Source organism: Suncus etruscus, chromosome 5 (assembly GCF_024139225.1).
Source record: "Suncus etruscus isolate mSunEtr1 chromosome 5, mSunEtr1.pri.cur, whole genome shotgun sequence".
Taxonomy (NCBI): domain Eukaryota; kingdom Metazoa; phylum Chordata; class Mammalia; order Eulipotyphla; family Soricidae; genus Suncus; species Suncus etruscus.
This window is the reverse complement of record NC_064852.1, coordinates 12660280-12677079: the sequence shown is the minus strand read 5'-3', so window position 1 is coordinate 12677079 and position 16800 is coordinate 12660280. Positions and strand designations below refer to the sequence as shown.

Here is a 16800-nt window from a genome sequence, read left to right as displayed (position 1 = left end):
AGGTTCAGAGAGAGGCTGAGGCCAGTTCAGAGCCACCCAGGTAGTGGAGGGGCTGTGCTGTGCACCCCAGCTATGTGAGACTCTGCCTGGATTTGATGGAGGGCCGGGGTGTTGGGGTGACATGTATGCTCCCTTGTAGAGACTTCCTGGAGATGCAGGGGTTGTGGGGGGCAGAGCATGGCTGACCGCACCATCTCTTGCCTGTGCAATGGGTAGGAAGTGCTTTTGAATCCAGATTCTGGCATTAGATTTCCCCTGATAACCCCAGCTTTGTGCCCTGCAGGGCATGGCGGGGTTGCAATCTATCTGGGGCTCAAGAAACTGGTCTTGGGGACAGAGTGATAGCACAGGAGGGTTATCACAACCTTTGTCGTGCACACAACCAACCCAGGTTTGATCCCCAGCATCCTATATGGTCCTCTGAGCCAGGAGTAATTTCCAAGTGCAAAGCCAGGAGAAACCCCTGAACACTGCCGGGTGTGGCCCAAAATCCAAGAAACTTATCTTGTTTCTTGTCCCAAGAAACTCTGGGAGGGACTTAGAGAACCCTCCGCCCATAGCAATATATAATGGGGACAATGAGAGGGGTCTCTGGCCACAGAGAGCTGCCCAAAGAGGGACACAGTCTCCGTAGCGTGTCCTTGAGGGCCACCCACACCTCACTCTGCCCGTCTGCAACAGCGCATCTAAGGACAGTAAATCCCAGTAAAGCCAGGCTCAGGCCACCCAGCCCTTACTGCCTCCCCATTTTCTCCATTGCTGCAAGCTTCCAGAAGTTACCATCTCTTCTTGGGGTCCCCCAACCCGCTGGAGTGAGTTGTCAGCAAAACTCCCCAGTCCAGGCCCATTGGGGTCCAAGGTGTGAAGGTTGAGATGATGGGATTGGTATGGGGTATAGTGTCGAATAGGTCAGAGCCAGCAGCCCCCAGAAGGCCAGCCAGTTGGTGATGGGGGACCCTCCCGTGGCCACTGACAGTCCATAGCAGGGCAGCAGGGAGCAAGGTGGCACCGTACAGTTGGGCAGGTTGTTCACTGCCCCAATGCATCTTGACACTAGTGGAGACAACAGGGGCGAAAGTAAAGTGGGTGGCCTTGGCCGTGCCGTCTCTGGGTGGCAAAGGGGGACTCTCTAATTGGCTCCCAAGCGCCCTGTGAGTTAATGGCAACCTGGAGAAGACAAGGAAAGGAACAACCTACCTCCCTTTCTGCAGGGACGCTCAGGCGCCGGGAGAGGGTCAGGACCAAACCTGCCATAAGGCCCGAGCCCAGCTCGGGTTTCCCTAAATCCGACTTTGGACAACACGGGCCTCGGCAGGCGCGCTGGGGGTGGCCGGGGATCAGGGTTGCCAGGCGCTCTGGCTCTCCTGCCGCAGCGGGTGTTAAAGGGATTAGAGGGGCCAAGGGCGACACTGGGAAGCAGCAGGGATGTGGGGACACTCCCAGGGCTGGGATTTGGGGGGCAGAGTCTTGTTTTTGTGGACCCTCAGCATCTCAGGACACACTGCCGGCAGGGTCGAGGGAGCACTAGGACAAGAGTCTCTCTCCCTGGGCCACCTCCTCTGCTCTCAGAGAAGAGAGGCTTCAGGTGGGCGCAGAGCTCCTTCCAGCAGGTGGGGTGGGATCCCAGGGCCTCACCTGACACGTGGGCGGTGTGTAAACCCCACTCCTTGGCCTTGGTCTACACAGTGTACATAAACTCGTAGGTCCTGTCACTCTGGTTGGTTACCGTGTTCCTGTCTGGGCTATGGCACAGCTATGGCTTTGCCAGAGACAGCCATGACATCTCCCCTCTCCCTTCTTCCCATCTGCCCCTGCATTCCTGTCTCACTAGTCCCCTGCACAGACTCCATCACCACTCCCCGCTGTCCCCTACAGCTCATGCGGGAGAGCTTCCTTGGGGCTTGGGGGTCTCAATCTGGAGGGGCCTCCGTGGAGTGTCTTGTCTCTGGAAACTGGGGAGGAGCCAGTTATGGAGCTGATGGGAGGGTGGGGGAAGTTGGGACAGAGCTGGGAGTGTGACTGTCCTGGTGGTTTGGTCATTGCCACGGTGGCTGAACATTAGGAAGGTGACAAGGGCTGGAGAGATAGGATGGTGAGGACACTTGGCTTTGCATGCAGATGACTCAAGTTTGATCCCTGGCATCCCATATGGTCCTCCCCAGAGATCCCCCCAGGAGTGATCCCTCAGCGTATAAAAGGTGGCTTGCTACAGATCCCCCTCTTAGGGCACAGCACACTGTCCTGCCCCTATGCTTTGTTGAAGAGGGTGGTTCAGAAGGAAAACTGGGGGCCAGAGTGGTGGTGCAAGCTGGAGGGTGTTTGCCTTGCATATGGCTAACCTAGAACGGATTATGGTTTGATCTCCTAGTGTCCCATATATATAGTCCCCCAAGCCAGGAGCAATTTCTGAGCACATAGCCAGGAGTAACCCTTGAGCATCACTGAGTGTGGCCCAAAAACCAAACCAAACCAAAACAAACAGAGCGATACTGAGGTGCAGCCGGGGAAGAGGGGGATGGGACCAGCCTGGGATGACAGTGGACCTAATGGAGGGAAGCGACTGGGTGACGCAGGTAGGCAGGTCCAGGGCTGTGACATGGCTGCCAGGGCCCGTGGAGAGCCCTACATACAGTGAGGTCAGGGACATGAGCACGCATGGTGGGGTGGGGCGCGTGGGAGCATGGGGGTGGGGGTGCCGGGCCTGTGAACGCTCTCCTTGGCAGATGTGAAGTTCCTCAACAACCACGGGCTGGTGAAGGATGCCCAGGAAAAGGCCAACGCGGCTCTGCTCGACTACACGCTGTGCCACTACCCGCACTGCGGAGACAAGTTCCAGCAGCTGCTGCTGTGTCTTGTGGAGGTGCGGGCGCTGAGCATGCAGGCCAAGGAGTACCTGTACCACAAGCACCTGGGCAACGAGATGCCCCGGAACAACCTCCTCATCGAGATGCTGCAAGCCAAGCAGACTTGAGCCTGGGCCAGGGGGGTCGGCTGGCCAGGGCTGGGGGGGCCTTCTGGGGTGGGGCCTGTCCAGGGGGTGCAGCCACCCTGGCCTTCCAGATGGTTTATTTTATTACGAAGACTCTGGACCCCAACGCTGGACCCCTGTGCTCTCTGAAGCCCTTTGGGAAGGTGGGGAGGGTGGGCAGGGCCTGGCAAGAGGTAGATGGCTCCCACCAGCCATTCAGAATGCCCCAAGGAGGCAGCCAAGAACCCTACTTCCCCCCTGCTCGCAGCTCTCAGTCCCCAAGTCTGGAGTGCACATCCAGGGAGGAATTTTGAGGTCATCCCTTTCCCCTCTCTTCAAAGCCCAACAGGTAGCAACAACAGGGGGAGAGATGAGGGAGGGTTTCCGGAACCCCGGCAGAGACCAGGAAGGAAGCCCAATTGGGGACAATGCGGGTGTTTACTTGTACAGATTCAGGTAGGGGACATTGGGGTTCCAAGGAACCTCAGAGATGGTTAGGACAGGAGGCCCTCTTCTTGGCCTCCCACCCCACCCTGCTTCTGTAGTGGGGAGCTTGAAGCTCTCCCCGTGTCTGGAGAAGGTAGCTGCCCACCGCCTGCCCTCGGGTCCTGGTGTTTATCCTCAAGGCTGTCACTCAAAGGTTTGCTTCTGTTTTGTTTTGAATCACCTCTGCATCCCCTGAAAGGTGGGTACATGGCGGGCAGAGGACAGATGAGATGTGAGAACAGAGACTGGGCTATGGCATGTGGACCCGAAGTCCCAACCCAGATGCCCTCATATCCATGTCCCTCAGGTGCCCCACTTTGGTCCAGAGACAGGTTTCTTGGCCCCCACCCCGCTAGCTGGATGCCCTGTGGGGACTCAGTGTCTCTGCAGGGGGAAAAGGGGAATCTGGAGGGGAGAGGGGTCTCAGGTCAGGGACATTCTGACCAGTCCCTCACCAACGTTGGCCCTGTCCGCTGGGCTCCTTGCTGCAGCTCCTGGGAGTTGGGCCCCCATTTCCAGGCTTCCTGGCCAGTCCTCAAAGACGTCCCATATCAGGTGCCAGGGAGAGTCCACACCGCCCTCTGTCCCCATGCCGGGCCACTGTCTGTCTTGCTTTCATGTTGCAACTTGCGCTGAGCCTGTCCACTTGGAGGTGATGGGGCACTGCTGCCCCCTGCCTCCCACCCCCTGTCCCTGATCCCTACCCTCCACTGACGAGTGTCCCTGCTGAGACCAGAGACTCACAGTCCCCAACGAGAAGTGCCCTTAATCTCCCCAGCCCTCCCCCGCAGACCTGGAATAAATTTTGCAATTAGTTTCCACCCGCTTTTGCGTGTTTCTATTCCGAAGTTGAGGGGAGCCCCCTGGGAGGGCTTAGGAGTGTGTAAGGGTGGGGGTCATGTTCTGACAGATCTGAAGGGGGCACGCACATAACCTTTGATTCAAAATTATGGAGAGGCAGACTGGGGTCTGGGCATAGAGTACAGGCATTGTTTGGGCAGGGGCCCACCTAGAGGCCTGGGTGTTGCTGTTGTTTCTGGTTTCTCAGTTCTGCCCTAGCCATGCAGCACAGACATTTAGTGAGCATCTCCATAAGCATCCTTCATGTATTTCACCATTTCTAGGATGCCCTTGTGGGCATCTTCCTCTTCCCCAGTGAGCAGGACAGTGGAGATTCTAGGGAACCTTTCTGTCTCCTGCTGCCTCTCCTAGTCTTTTTGTAGTCCCAGATTACAGATGTGAAAACTGAGGTAAGGAGTACTGTGACCTGAGAAGGGGTAAAGCCAATAGTAAAGCCTCCATTCCCCCCAGGGCCTCTGCAAACAGAAAACGATGGTCCCTCCAGAGAGGTGGCCCAGGTGCCTAGCTTGGGAATAACTTTTTCATGTTTTGATTTTGGGCCAAAGGTGACAATGCTCAGGAATTCACCCCTGGTGGTGCTTGGGGGGACTGAATCCAGTTGGCCATGTGCAAGTTTAGCTTCCTTACTTGCTATGCTACCACTCCACCCCTCGTTTCGGAGTGACTTTTTTGTTTTGTTTTTGGGTCACACTCGGCGGCACCCAGGGGTTACTTCTGACTCTATGCTTAAAAAATGGCTACTGGCAAGCTCGGGAGACCATATGGGAGGCCGGGATTCGAACCACTATCCTGGGGCTGGACAGATAGCCTGGAGGTAAGGCATTTATTTGCCTTGCAGACAGAAGGACAGTGGTTCAAATCCGGGCATTCCATATGGTCCCCTGAGCCTGCCAGGAGCAATTTCTGAGTGTAGAGCCAGGAGTAATCCCTGAGTGCTGCCAGGTGTGACCCAAAAACTAAAACCAAAACCAAAACTAAAACATTGAACCACCATTCTTCTGAATGCAATGCAAGCGCTCTGCCTCCATGCTATCTCTCCGGCCCCCTTGAAATGACTTTTATGCAAAGAAAAAGGGGTCCTTTCCCCTTCTGGCACCTTCAACAGTAAAGCAGGAGCAAATTCTGTTTGGGACAGAATTAATGTGGGAGGAAGGCTTCATAGCAGAAGTGTCCAAACTGGGGTATGAAGGTAATCCAGGGATTTGCCAATAGACAAGGAATGGGACAGAAGAAGCAGAATTCATAAAAGGATCGAAGGGTGTCAGCTAACCGTGTTTGAGGACCTGAATTATTTTGAGATTAAAGAGCATATGCGGGGCCTGGAGAGATAGCACAGCGGCGTTTGCCTTGCAAGCAGCCGATCCAGGACCTAAGGTGGTTGGTTTGAATCCCAGTGTCCCATATGGTCCCCCTTGCCTGCCAGGAGCTATTTCTGAGCAGACAGCCAGAAGTAACCCCTGAGCACCGCCGGGTGTGGCCCAAAACCAAAAAAAAAAAAAAAAAAAAAGAGAGAGAGAGAGAACATATGCAAGGAGGCAGGAAATGGAGGTGAGGGGGGTAGGAGAGACTAAGAAAGATCCTTAGACCCCACCCTGCCCTTACATCCAACAATTGAGGGTTAATTGGGTGAGGGAGGCAGAAGCCCCCTGGCGGTAAGAAGCATCAAGGGGCTGCACCCAAGTGCCCCTCTGATGCAGCCAGTTCAGCACCACTTCTTCCAGGCTGCAGTCCTTTAACTCTACCACAGCTGTGGTCCCCCCGACCAACCCTGAGGCGCTGCTGTGTCTCTGAAGAGCTGTGCAAAAATTCTGCAGCCACCCACCTTCCCCCTTTCCCCCACCCACCCCAGTATACAGCCTTTCCTTTGGAGGACTCTTAGCAAGTGTGCGATCTACTCAGGATTGCGAATCTGGGTCCTACATTTTATAGAATGGGCTTCAAGAGACCCTTCCCCAGCGCCCCTTCCCAAGAGGAATCACGAACCCTTGGGAGAGTCTGGGGGTCCAACCTCCACCTCTATAGATTTGCTCCCCACTCAGCCCTGGAGGTGGTGGGCAGAGGGGGTTGACTGAGACTGCAAGGGAAGTTGGGTGTAAATGCTTCAGGGGGCTCCAGCCCTTCTCACTCAGGGCTGCCCCCTTGGAACCCCTCACCCCATGCAAGGGAAGCAGCGGGGAGTGGGGGGTTTACAAGTGGTGATCCAGCTCCCCCCCTCCACCCGACTTTGCTCCTCCAGGGTGCCGCCCCGTGGCTAGGTTGGGTACTGACCTCACCCTTCTCTGCTCCAGCCCATGCTCTAGGGTTAGAGGTGCTGTTAGGGGGTGTGTGGAGCGGGGTGGGGGCAGTGTCAGGGGGTCCCACTGTACCAGGACTCTCAGACCTGAAGCCCCTTTGGCCAACCTCACCGACTCCAGCCAGCAGCCCCAGAGACTTTCCCAGCCTCTGTCCTTGTGTGGGCAGGATCCATCCTACATCCATCATCCATGAAACGGGGTGTGTGTGTGTGTGTGTGTGTGTGTGTGTGTGTGTGTGTGTGTGTGAATCCTTTTTTGACAATATATTTTTACTTACAGTATATTTTGAATTTGCAATAACTTTTTTGAATTTGAAATTCTTTTTTAAAAAATATATTTTAGGGGCCGGAGAGATAGCATGGAGGTAAGGTGTTTGCCTCTCATGCAGGAGGTCATCAGTTCGAATCCCGGCGTCCCATATGGTCCTCCCGTGCCTGCCAGGAGCAATTTCTGAGCCTGGAGCCAGGAATAACCCCTGAGCACTGCCGGGTGTGACCCAAAAACCACAAAAAAAAAAATATTTTAAATCATCTTTATTTTATTGATCCTTAATCCTCAGTTCCTGGGGACTCCTTCCCCTGTCCCTCCTCCTGGGAAGCCAGTCCCTGTCCTAGAGAGAGACCAGTCAGTGATGATGCAGTTTATTTGCAGGCCTTCTCTGGGGGGGGGGGAGCAGGACGGTGCACAGAACAAGGTGGGGTCCCCCCTAGCTGCTGGAATTAGGGAGGCGTCCCAGAGCTAACTGGAAGCCCTTGGGGCTGGCCTAGCAGAATCAGACAGGGAAAGCTGAGAGCTCTGGCCAGCTCTTTGCAGCTCGCTGTCTCCCTGCATCCCCTCCACCCATCCTATGCCTCAGTTTCTCCAAGAACCCCACACACAAGGTGGGTACCACTTGCTCAGGGAGACTTGGGCTGCGGGTCCTGACTTGGGACTGCATTAGGGGCCGGGTCGGTGGCTCGGTTGCTATAGCAGCCCCAGCCGGAGACAAAGGCGCTGTCACTGGAGGGCCCCCGAGTCCCTGGACTCCGGGTCCCCCGAAGATGCTGCCAGAAGCCGGCGGGGACAATGGTATCAAGGTGGACGCGCTCCCGTTACCGGCCTGCAGAGGGTGCCGCCAGTCCACAGTGCAGAAGGGAGCTGAGCCTTGCTTGCCAGAAGGGCTTTGTACCCCTGCCGGGAGCCCTCCAGGACTTGCCAGGGGCGGTCTCCCAGCCCTGCACTTCCCGAGCTTTCCCTGCCTCAGCCTTCTTCTAGTCTTTGAGTCCCGGGTCTGTGCAAAACAAAAGCTCTACCCACTGTGCTATCTCTCAGGCCCCCAACTCTGAGTTTTTCTGCTGTGGGAGCATCTGTCCAGCTTCTTGGCCTGGTTTGGAGGAGTCCCAGTTTGGACCCCCCTCCCTCCTGTTTTTGCTTTGGTTCTGGTGAAGTGGGGGTCCCGGGCTCTGAGACTCTGACAGGGAGCAAGTGGTACCCCAAGGCCAGGCTCGGTATCCTCAGTCTAGTCCTATTCTTGAGCAGGTTTAGGGATGCAGTCAATGGCCTTCCCAATCTCATCAGCTGTCCAGCTGGGGAAACTGAGGCCTTGGAGGGCAGCACTGGGGCTTGGGTTGTAGCTGGAAGATGTGTAAGACCACAAGGGGGTGCAGAGCAGAAGTGGGGCTTCTTTTCTTTATTCACTTTGTTGTTGTTGTTTCTTTGGGCCACACTCAGTGGTGCTCAGGGGTTACCCCTGGCTCTGTGCTCAGTTATAGCTCTTGGGAGGGGCCGAAGAGATAACATGGAGGTAGGGCATTTGCCTTGCATGCAGGATGGTGGTTCAAATCCCAGCATCCCATATGGTCTCCGTGCATGCCAGGGACGATTTCTGAGCGTAGGGCCAGGAGTAACCCTTGAGCATTGCCCGGTGTGACCCAAAAACCAAAAACCAAAAACCAAAAAAAAAAAAAGAAATAGTTCTTGGCAGATTCAAGGGACCGTGTAGGTCTGTGCTCTTTTTTTTTTTAACTTTTAGTAAATGTTTTGAGATAGTTGCAAAGTTGCACATGATTGAGTTTAAATCATACAATGTCCAACACCCCTCACCAGTGTACATTTCCCTCCGCCAATGTCCCCAGTTTCCTCCTCCCTCCCCTCTTGGGCAGACATTTTTCTTCTGTCTGTCTGTCTGTCCCTTGACACTACTGAGGTTTGCAATATTATTGCTAAAAGGGTATTCTGCATAGCAATTTACCTTCTTTCAGTACCCAGTATCCAGAGTGACCACTTCTAACCATCATTTTATTAACATTTTTATTTCTACTTCTTTCTTCTCTTTCTTTCTTTCTTTCTTTCTTTCTTTCTTTCTTTCTTTCTTTCTTTCTTTCTTTCTTTCTTTCTTTCTTTCTTTCTTTCTTTCTTTCTTTCTCTTTCTTTCTTTCTTTCTCTCTTTCTTTCTCTCTTTCTTTCTTTCTTTCTTTCTTTCTTTCTTTCTTTCTTTCTTTCTTTCTTTCTTTCTTTCTTTCTTTCTTCCTTCCTTCCTTCCTTCCTTCCTTCCTTCCTTCCTTCCTTCCTTCCTTCTTTCTTTCTTTCTTTCTTTCTTTCTTTCTTTCTTTCTTTCTTTCTTTCTTTCTTTCTTTCTTTCTCTCTTTCTCTCTCTCTCTCTCTCTTTCTCTTCTTTCTTTCTTTCTTTTCTTTCTTTCTTTCTTTCTTTCTTTCTTTCTTTCTTTCTTTCTTTCTTTCTTTCTCTCTCTCTCTCTCTCTCTCTCTTTCTTTCTTTCTTTCTTTCTTTCTTTCTTTCTTTCTTTCTTTCTTTCTTTCTTTCTTTCTTTCTTTCTTTCTTTCTTTCTTTCTTTCTTTCTTTCTTTCTTTCTTTCTCTTAATTTTCTTTCCAGCCATAATTGCCATAGTGATCCCTTCTTTGCCTTAACTGCACTCCCCTCTCTGTGGCAAGTTTTCTACCATTGGCTGGTCCTCCTGGAAGGCGGCTTCTTACTTTCCTGCCTCACAGGGCTAGTCCTTTTTAGGAGCACTGCTTCCCTCTGCTGGGACCCCCATACTCAGGATCCCCATACTCAGGATGTCTCCCGAGTGTGTGGGTGCTATCATAAGGGGTAAGGGGAGTTGCCCGGGGGTGCTCTGAGATGTACACCCTGTGGAAAGGTGCCCCTTCTTGTCCTGGGTCTCCTTAGCTGTGCTAGTGCCAACTGCCCTGCCCTTCTGGGCTTGACATTCACCAGCTCCTAGTGCCCTTCAGCCAAGGAAGGTACCCAGGGCAGTATGCCTCCAGCCTACTGTTGTCATGAATCCCAACCTGCCACCCATTCCCACCTAACCCCCTCATCAGACTCCTGGAATGTGCAAAGGAGGTTGTGGGGATTCTGGAGCTATGGGTCCCTAGTGGGGTCCAGTAGAGAACTAAAAGGGAGACTGAGGCAGGAAGCTCTTACTCATCTATCTTGAGGCTGTCCAGGCCAAGGACCCTAAGATCCCCCTCAAAGCCCCATCATATAGGTTACTGTTGAGAACACCAAGGTTCAGAAAGGGACAGGAACTTGCCAAAGATGTACAACAAGGGGAGGAAGAACTGGGCTGGAAGCTCCAGACAACACGATACCAAAACAACTTTTCCCAGGGAGTCTGTCCCTGGCTGACAGCACTGAAGTCAGTGACCACATGTAGAAATGGGTGAGGTGGGTGAGGACCTCAGTCAAGGTGCCAGCACAAGGATGCTGCCAGGTGGCAACAGGTGCCCTGCACTATCCTTGTGCCCCTCAAGCTTCCTATGCCATCATCTTTTTTTTGTTTTGTTTTGTTTTTGGGTCACACCCAGCGGCTCTCAGGGGTTACTTCTGGCTCTATGCTCAGAAATCGCTCCTGGCAAGCTCAGGGGACCATATGGGATGCCAGGGTTCGAACCATCGTCCTTCTGCATGCAAGGCAAACACCCTACCTCCATGCTATCTCTCAGGCTTCAGGGCTTACTCTTGGTGCTGTGCTCTGGCATCACACCTGGCAGGGTCCCGGGACCATCTGTGAGCCTAGGAATTGACGTTGGTTCACATGCAAGGCTAGCACCATACCTGCTGCACTATCTCTCCAGCCCCCTGATCAGTGTCCTTAAATCAGTGAGTTTTATAGCATGTAAAGAAAAAGAGCAATGCTGGGGCCGGAGAGATAGCATGGAGGCAAGGCTTTTGCCTTTCATGCAGGAGGTCATCGGTTTGAATCCCAGTGTCCCATGTGGTACCCCGTGCCTGCCAGGAGCAATTTCTGAGCATGGAGCCAGGAATAACCCCTGAGCACTGCCGGGTGTAACCCAAAAACCACAAAAAAAAAAGAAAGAAGAAAGAAAGAAAGAAAGAAAGAAAGAAAGAAAGAAAGAAAGAAAGAAAGAAGGAAGGAAGGAAGGAAGGAAGGAAAGAAAGAAAGAAAGAGAGAGAGAAAGAAAGAGAGAGAAAGAAAGAAAGAAGGGAGGGAGAGAGAAAGAGAGAAAGAAAGAAGGGAGGGAGGGAGGGAGAGAAAGAAAGAAGAATGAAAGAGAGAAAGAAAGAAAGAAAGAAAGAAAGAAGAAAGAAAGAGAAAGAAAGAAAGAGAGAGAAAAAGAAAGAAAGAGAGAGAAAGAAAGAAAGAAAGAGAAAGAAAGAAAGAAAGAAAGAAAGAAAGAAGGAAGGAAGGAAGGAAGGAAGGAAGAAAGAAGAAAGAAAGAAAGGAAGGAAGGAAGGAAGGAAGAAAAGAAAAGAAAAGAAAAGGAAAGAAAAGGAAAAAAAGAAAAGAAAAGAAAACAATGCTGTGCAGGAGAAAACACTGGATTCAGAAACCAGCCTCTCTGCTGCCCTGTTCCCTCATTTTGAACTTTTTGCTTATCCTCGCCCACCTTTCCCCCAGGAACTGGTAGTGAAGAAGATGAGCTGCTGAAAGCCCAGCTTGGACAGTGATGTCTGTAGCTGCTTCTACAGAAACAGGTCTTTAGTCCCAGAAGGTGACAGGAGAAAGTAAAAAAGAAACAAATCCCTGGCCAGAGTGGTGGTGCAAGTGGTAAGGCGTCTGTCTGCCTTGCCCACACTAGCCTAAGATGGACTATGGTTCTATCCCCCGGTGTCCCATATGTTCCCCCAAGCCAGGAGTGATTTCTGAGTGCATAGGCAGGAGTAATCCCTGAGCCTGAGTGGCCCCAAAACAAACAAACAAAAGAGGAAATGTAAAATTTAAAAAATAGAGGGGGTGGGCCCGGAGAGATAGCACAGTGGCGTTTGCCTTGCAAGCAGCCAATCCAGGACCAACGGTGGTTGGTTTGAATCCCGGTGTCCCATATGGTCCCCTCGTGCCTGCCAGGAGCTATTTCTGAGCAGATAGCCAGGAGTAACCCCTGAACACCGCCAGGTGTGGCCCAACCCCCACCCCCCCAAATAAGAGCTTTACTTCCTATGGTCTCTCTCCAGTCCTTCCATCACTATTTTTGTCAAAGACATGCAAATACTAGTAACTTTAAGGTATTTAATGGATGAAATTTTTAGGGATGGATCTTTTTTAAAATGACAATTCAGGACCAGAAAGATAATACAGAGGGCAAGGTGCCTGCCTTGCACATGGCAGATCCAGCGTGATGCCTGGCATCCTATATGGTCCCCCAAGTCCATTAGGAGTGAATGTAGGGCCAGGAATAAGCCTTGATCACTGCAAGGTGTAGCCCCAAAACAAACAAACAAAATTTTATTGTTTCTGTTTTAGTTTTTTTGTGTGTGTGTTTTGTTTTTGGGTTACACCCAGTGTCGCTCAGGGGTTATGCTTAGCTCTGCACTCAGAAATCGCTCTTGGCAGGCACGGGAACCCATAGGGGATGCCAGGATTTGAACCACCGTCCGTCCTGTGTCAGCTGCATGCAAGGCAAATGCCCTACTGCTGTGCTATCTCTCCAGCCCCCACAAACAAAAATTTAAAAAGCAAATGAAAAGAATAGTGGTGAGTCTTTGTGCTGGCACCGTTGTGGTGAAATCAGGATGTTCAGGTATTCTCACACAATGCAGAGTTTACTTAGTTGTCTTGGAAATATAGCAAACCCAAATATGTTTTAAGAAATCTTTCTGGGACCAATGGCTTGCCTTACATGTGACTGACTTGGCTTTGATTCCCAGCATCCCAGATGGTCGGTCCCCCAAGCACTGCTAAGAGTGATTCCTAAGTGCAAAGCCAGGAGTAAGTAACCCCTGAGCTTTGCTGGGTGGGGCCAGAACATTTCAGAAACAACAATATTTTATTCAAAGAATTCTACTTTGCAGAAATGATCCTTGGGAAACATTGTCTCCAAAGAAAACATTCTGTGCATGAAGATGATTATCATGAAATTGTATCCAAAAACACCGGAAGTCATTCATGCTGATAAATACATTCTATGACTTAACTGCCTGAAGAAATACTTTAAAATAAGAATTATAAAACAGGGGCCAGAGAGATAGCACAGCGGTAGGGTGTTTGCCTTGCAAACAGCCAACCTAGGACAGATGGTGGTTAGTTCTCTGGCATCTTACATGGTCCCCTGAGCCTGCCAGGAGCTATTTCTGAGTGCAGAGGCAGGAGTAACCCTGAGCCCAGAGAGGTATAACCCAAAAACAAAACAAAACAAACAAACAAACAAACAAAAGAATTATAAAACAGTGTAGTGCAGTGGAAGATAGCACTAGGAGAGAAAGCAGAAATCAAAGATCACATGTGATCTAGTGCAAATCCATGAGATGTGGCAGACATCTTTAGTAATGTGCAAAGCATTTGTGACCTCTTTGGTCCTCAAAACAATCTTTTTTAGTCTACCTTGCAGCTATGGGTAGACACGTTATCAAGAAGATGTAAACCAGAGTTTTTTGGAAGAATTCAGGAGCTCCCACTTTCCTTGAGTCTGAAGGTAGGATGGGTACTGGTGCTTTGCAGCCTTCTTGCAACCATGAGGCATCCCTCAAGGATGATAGAATAGCAAGACTGAAAGACCCCAGTCCGTGGCATCAATATTTTTGCCTCCTGGAGGCAAAGAGACTTTGGTCCCTTTTATTGTTTGTTTCCTACAGAGAAAATAACTTCCATTTAAATTTTTTTTTTTTTTTTTGGTTTTTGGGTCACACCTGGTGGCATGGGGGACCATATGGGATGCTGGGATTTGAACCACCATCCGTCCTAGATCGGCTCTGTGCAAGGCAAATGCCCTACCACTGTGCCATCTCTTGGGCCCTAGAATTTCTCTTTCTTTCTTTCTTTCTTTCTTTCTTTCTTTCTTTCTTTCTTTCTTTCTTTCTTTCTTTCTTTCTTTCTTTCTTTCTTTCTTTCTTTCTTTCTTTCTTTCTTTCTTTCTTTCTTTCTTTCTTTCTTCTTTCTTCTTTCTTCTTCTTTCTTTCTTTCTTTCTTTCTTCTTTCTTTCTTTCTTTCTTTCTCTCTCTTCTTTCTTTCTTTCTTTCTTTCTTTCTTTCTTTCTTTCTTTCTTTCTTTCTTTCTTTCTTTCTTTCTTTCTTTCTTTCTTTCTTTCTTTCTTTCTTTCTTCTTTCTTCTTTCTTTCTTTCTTTCTTTCTTTTCTTTCTTTCTTTCTTTCTTTCTTTTCTTTCTTTCTTTCTTTCTTTCTTTCTTTCTTTCTTTCTCTCTCTCTCTCTCTCTCTCTCTCTCCTCCCTCCCTCCCTCCCTCCCTCCCTCCCTCCCTCCCTCCCTCCCTCCCTCCCTCCCTTCCTTCCTTCCTTCCTTCCTTCCTTCCTTCCTTCCTTCCTTCCTTTCTTTCTTTCTCTCTCTCTCTCTCTCCCTCCCTCCCTCCCTCCCTCCCTCCCTCCCTCCCTCCCTTCCTTCCTTCCTTCCTTCCTTCCTTCCTTCCTTCCTTCCTTCCTTCCTTCCTTTCTCTCTCTCTCCCTCCCTCCCTCCCTCCCTCCCTCCCTCCCTCCCTCCCTCCCTTCCTTCCTTCCTTCCTCCCTCCCTTCCTTCCTTCCTTCCTTCCTTCCTTCCTTCCTTCCTTCCTTCCTTCCTTCCTTCCTTCCTTCCTTCCTTCCTTCCTTCCTTCCTTCCTTCCTTGGCTTCACCTGGTGACACTCAGGGTTGTTCCTGACTATGTGCTCAGAAATTGTTCCTGGCTTGAGGGACCACATGGGACGCCAAGGGATCAAACTGCAGTCCGTCCTAGGTCAGCGTGTGCAAGGCAAACGCCCTACTGCTCTGCCACTGCTCTGGCCCCCTTGCCCACTTAATTTAAGTCACAATTGTTGTAGCTGAGAACACTGCTCAGAGCAACATGGTGTACAAGATTTGGAGCTGGACAGACTGGAACTCAGATGATGAATCTCAGTTCCTTGAGCTGTGAAATGAAGTTAAGTTCCACTGCCCTCCCTGGCAGGGGTGGGGCTGGGGGTGCATTTTAAGGACAGGCTAGAACAGAATAGGACAACTCAGTGACATTCAGATATCATCTCATCAAACTCAAAAGCTGAATAAAATGAAAATGAAGAAATAAGAGGAGATGTGGGCAGGAGAAATAGCATGGAGGTAAGGCATTTGCCTTGCATGCAGAAGGACGGTGGTTTCAATCCCGGCATCCCATATGGTCCCCCGAACCTGCCAGGAGAGATTTCTGAGCATAGAGCCAGGAGTAATTCCTGAGCGCTGCTGGGTATGACCCCAAAACAAAACAAAACAAAACAAAGAAATAAGAGGAAAGAGTCGGTTACGGGGTAGGGGGAGACTCCCCCAATGGTGCTCAAAGGCCATTCCTGGCTCTGTGTTCAGGGTACAATATACGAGGCCGAGATTTGAACTGGACATGATCACAGCACTCTAGAAAGGCGCCTTCGTTGCTTTGCACCATCTCTCTGCCCCCTTCACTGCAATGCTGGGATCGAGTCCAGGCCCTTGTGAGGCGTGGATTTCTCAGCCTCTCTCGATCTCAGCAAGTCTTCACGACTGCTCTGGCCCTGTCTGCTCCAGGCCACGACCCTGGAGGGGTGGCAGAGGTTCAGCGGGAAACAGGGCCTGGTTCTTGGTTCCTGGGAGGCAGTAGGTGGAGCTCGAGGCCCGTAGCTGAGCCACGCTGGCACCTGCTGGCACCTCCGGGCGGGCAGGCAGGCCTGGGAGGCACCGCAGCAGCCGCTGTGACTGGAGGTGAAAATAATCAGGGAAGTGCAGCTGCTTCCTTGTCAGCAACCAAGAGGGAAATAAAGCTCATGTCCCCTCCAGCGAAAACCTGATCCCCGGGTCCCCTGGCTCCCGCCACCAACTGCCAGAGTCCTCCTGCCAATTCAATCCGACCCCCTTCTCTCCCCACGGGGGGGGGGGGGGGCGGCCCAACTTCAGCAAGGCTCAAGGCACGTGTGTGTGTGTGTGTGTGTGTGTGTGTGTGCATGCAAGATTGTATACGAGTATGTGGATATGTGTGTGTGTGGCAGGGGTGGTGGGGCTGGGATGCAGCTGCTAGGGGTCCTGGCAGGGAAAAGGGTCCTGGGGCTTCTGCCCCTCCCCCGTAGTTAAACTTGGGGGTCCTTATCTCCCAATGTGGTGTGGCTGTGGACAAGGTGATTAATTCAGTGAGTCCCGGTGGCCTTCAGGTCCTGGGGATCCAGCTCCCAGCACACCTGTGACTTTCCCCAGTCCTCCATCTGTACTCCTTTCTACTCCCATCTGCACCCCTCTTCCCTTTGTTCCCATCCCTGTCTTTCAGAGCAACCCAGGTTGGTCACCAAGACCCAGACATGGAGGTTTTCTTTCCTTCCTTCTTTCCTTCCTTCCTGGCTTCCTTCCTTCCTTCCTTCCTTCCTTCCTTCCTTCCTTCCTTCCTTCCTTCCTTCCTTCCTTCCTTCCTTCCTTCCTTCCTTCCGTCCTTCCTCCCCTTCCTTCCTTCCTTCCTTCCTTCCTTCCTTCCTTCCTTCCTTCCTTCCTTCCTTCCTTCCTTCCTTCCTTCCTTCCTTTCTCCCATTCCTTCCTTCCTTTCTCCCCTTCCTTCCTTCGTGTTTGGGCCACACCCATCAGTGCTCAGGGGTTACTCTGGTATCCACACTCAGTAATTACTCCTGATCGGGGGTGGGTGGGGGGAAAAATTACTCCTGGTAGGCTCAAGGGACCATATGGGATGCCGAGGATCAAACCTGGTTCTGCCACGTGCAAGGCAAATGCCCTTCCCACTGTGCTAAACATGTGGGTTCTGTCTTTGCAAACAGCTTTGGTTCTTGAGTCCTTCTCTGTTTGGGGCTTATCTAGAAGTTC

General features: G+C 51.3%; 1 protein-coding gene across 1 annotated transcript in view; it reads left to right on the top strand.

Annotated features, from left to right (window-relative positions):
• Positions 1 to 2971, top strand: part of NR5A1 (nuclear receptor subfamily 5 group A member 1) — a 19091-nt gene extending 16120 nt beyond the window's left edge. The window contains exon 6 of the mRNA XM_049774182.1: positions 2724 to 2971. Within this exon, the coding sequence (XP_049630139.1) occupies positions 2724 to 2971 (248 nt within the window). The remainder of the gene's footprint in view (positions 1 to 2723) is intronic.
• The last annotated feature ends 13829 nt before the right edge of the window (positions 2972 to 16800 follow it).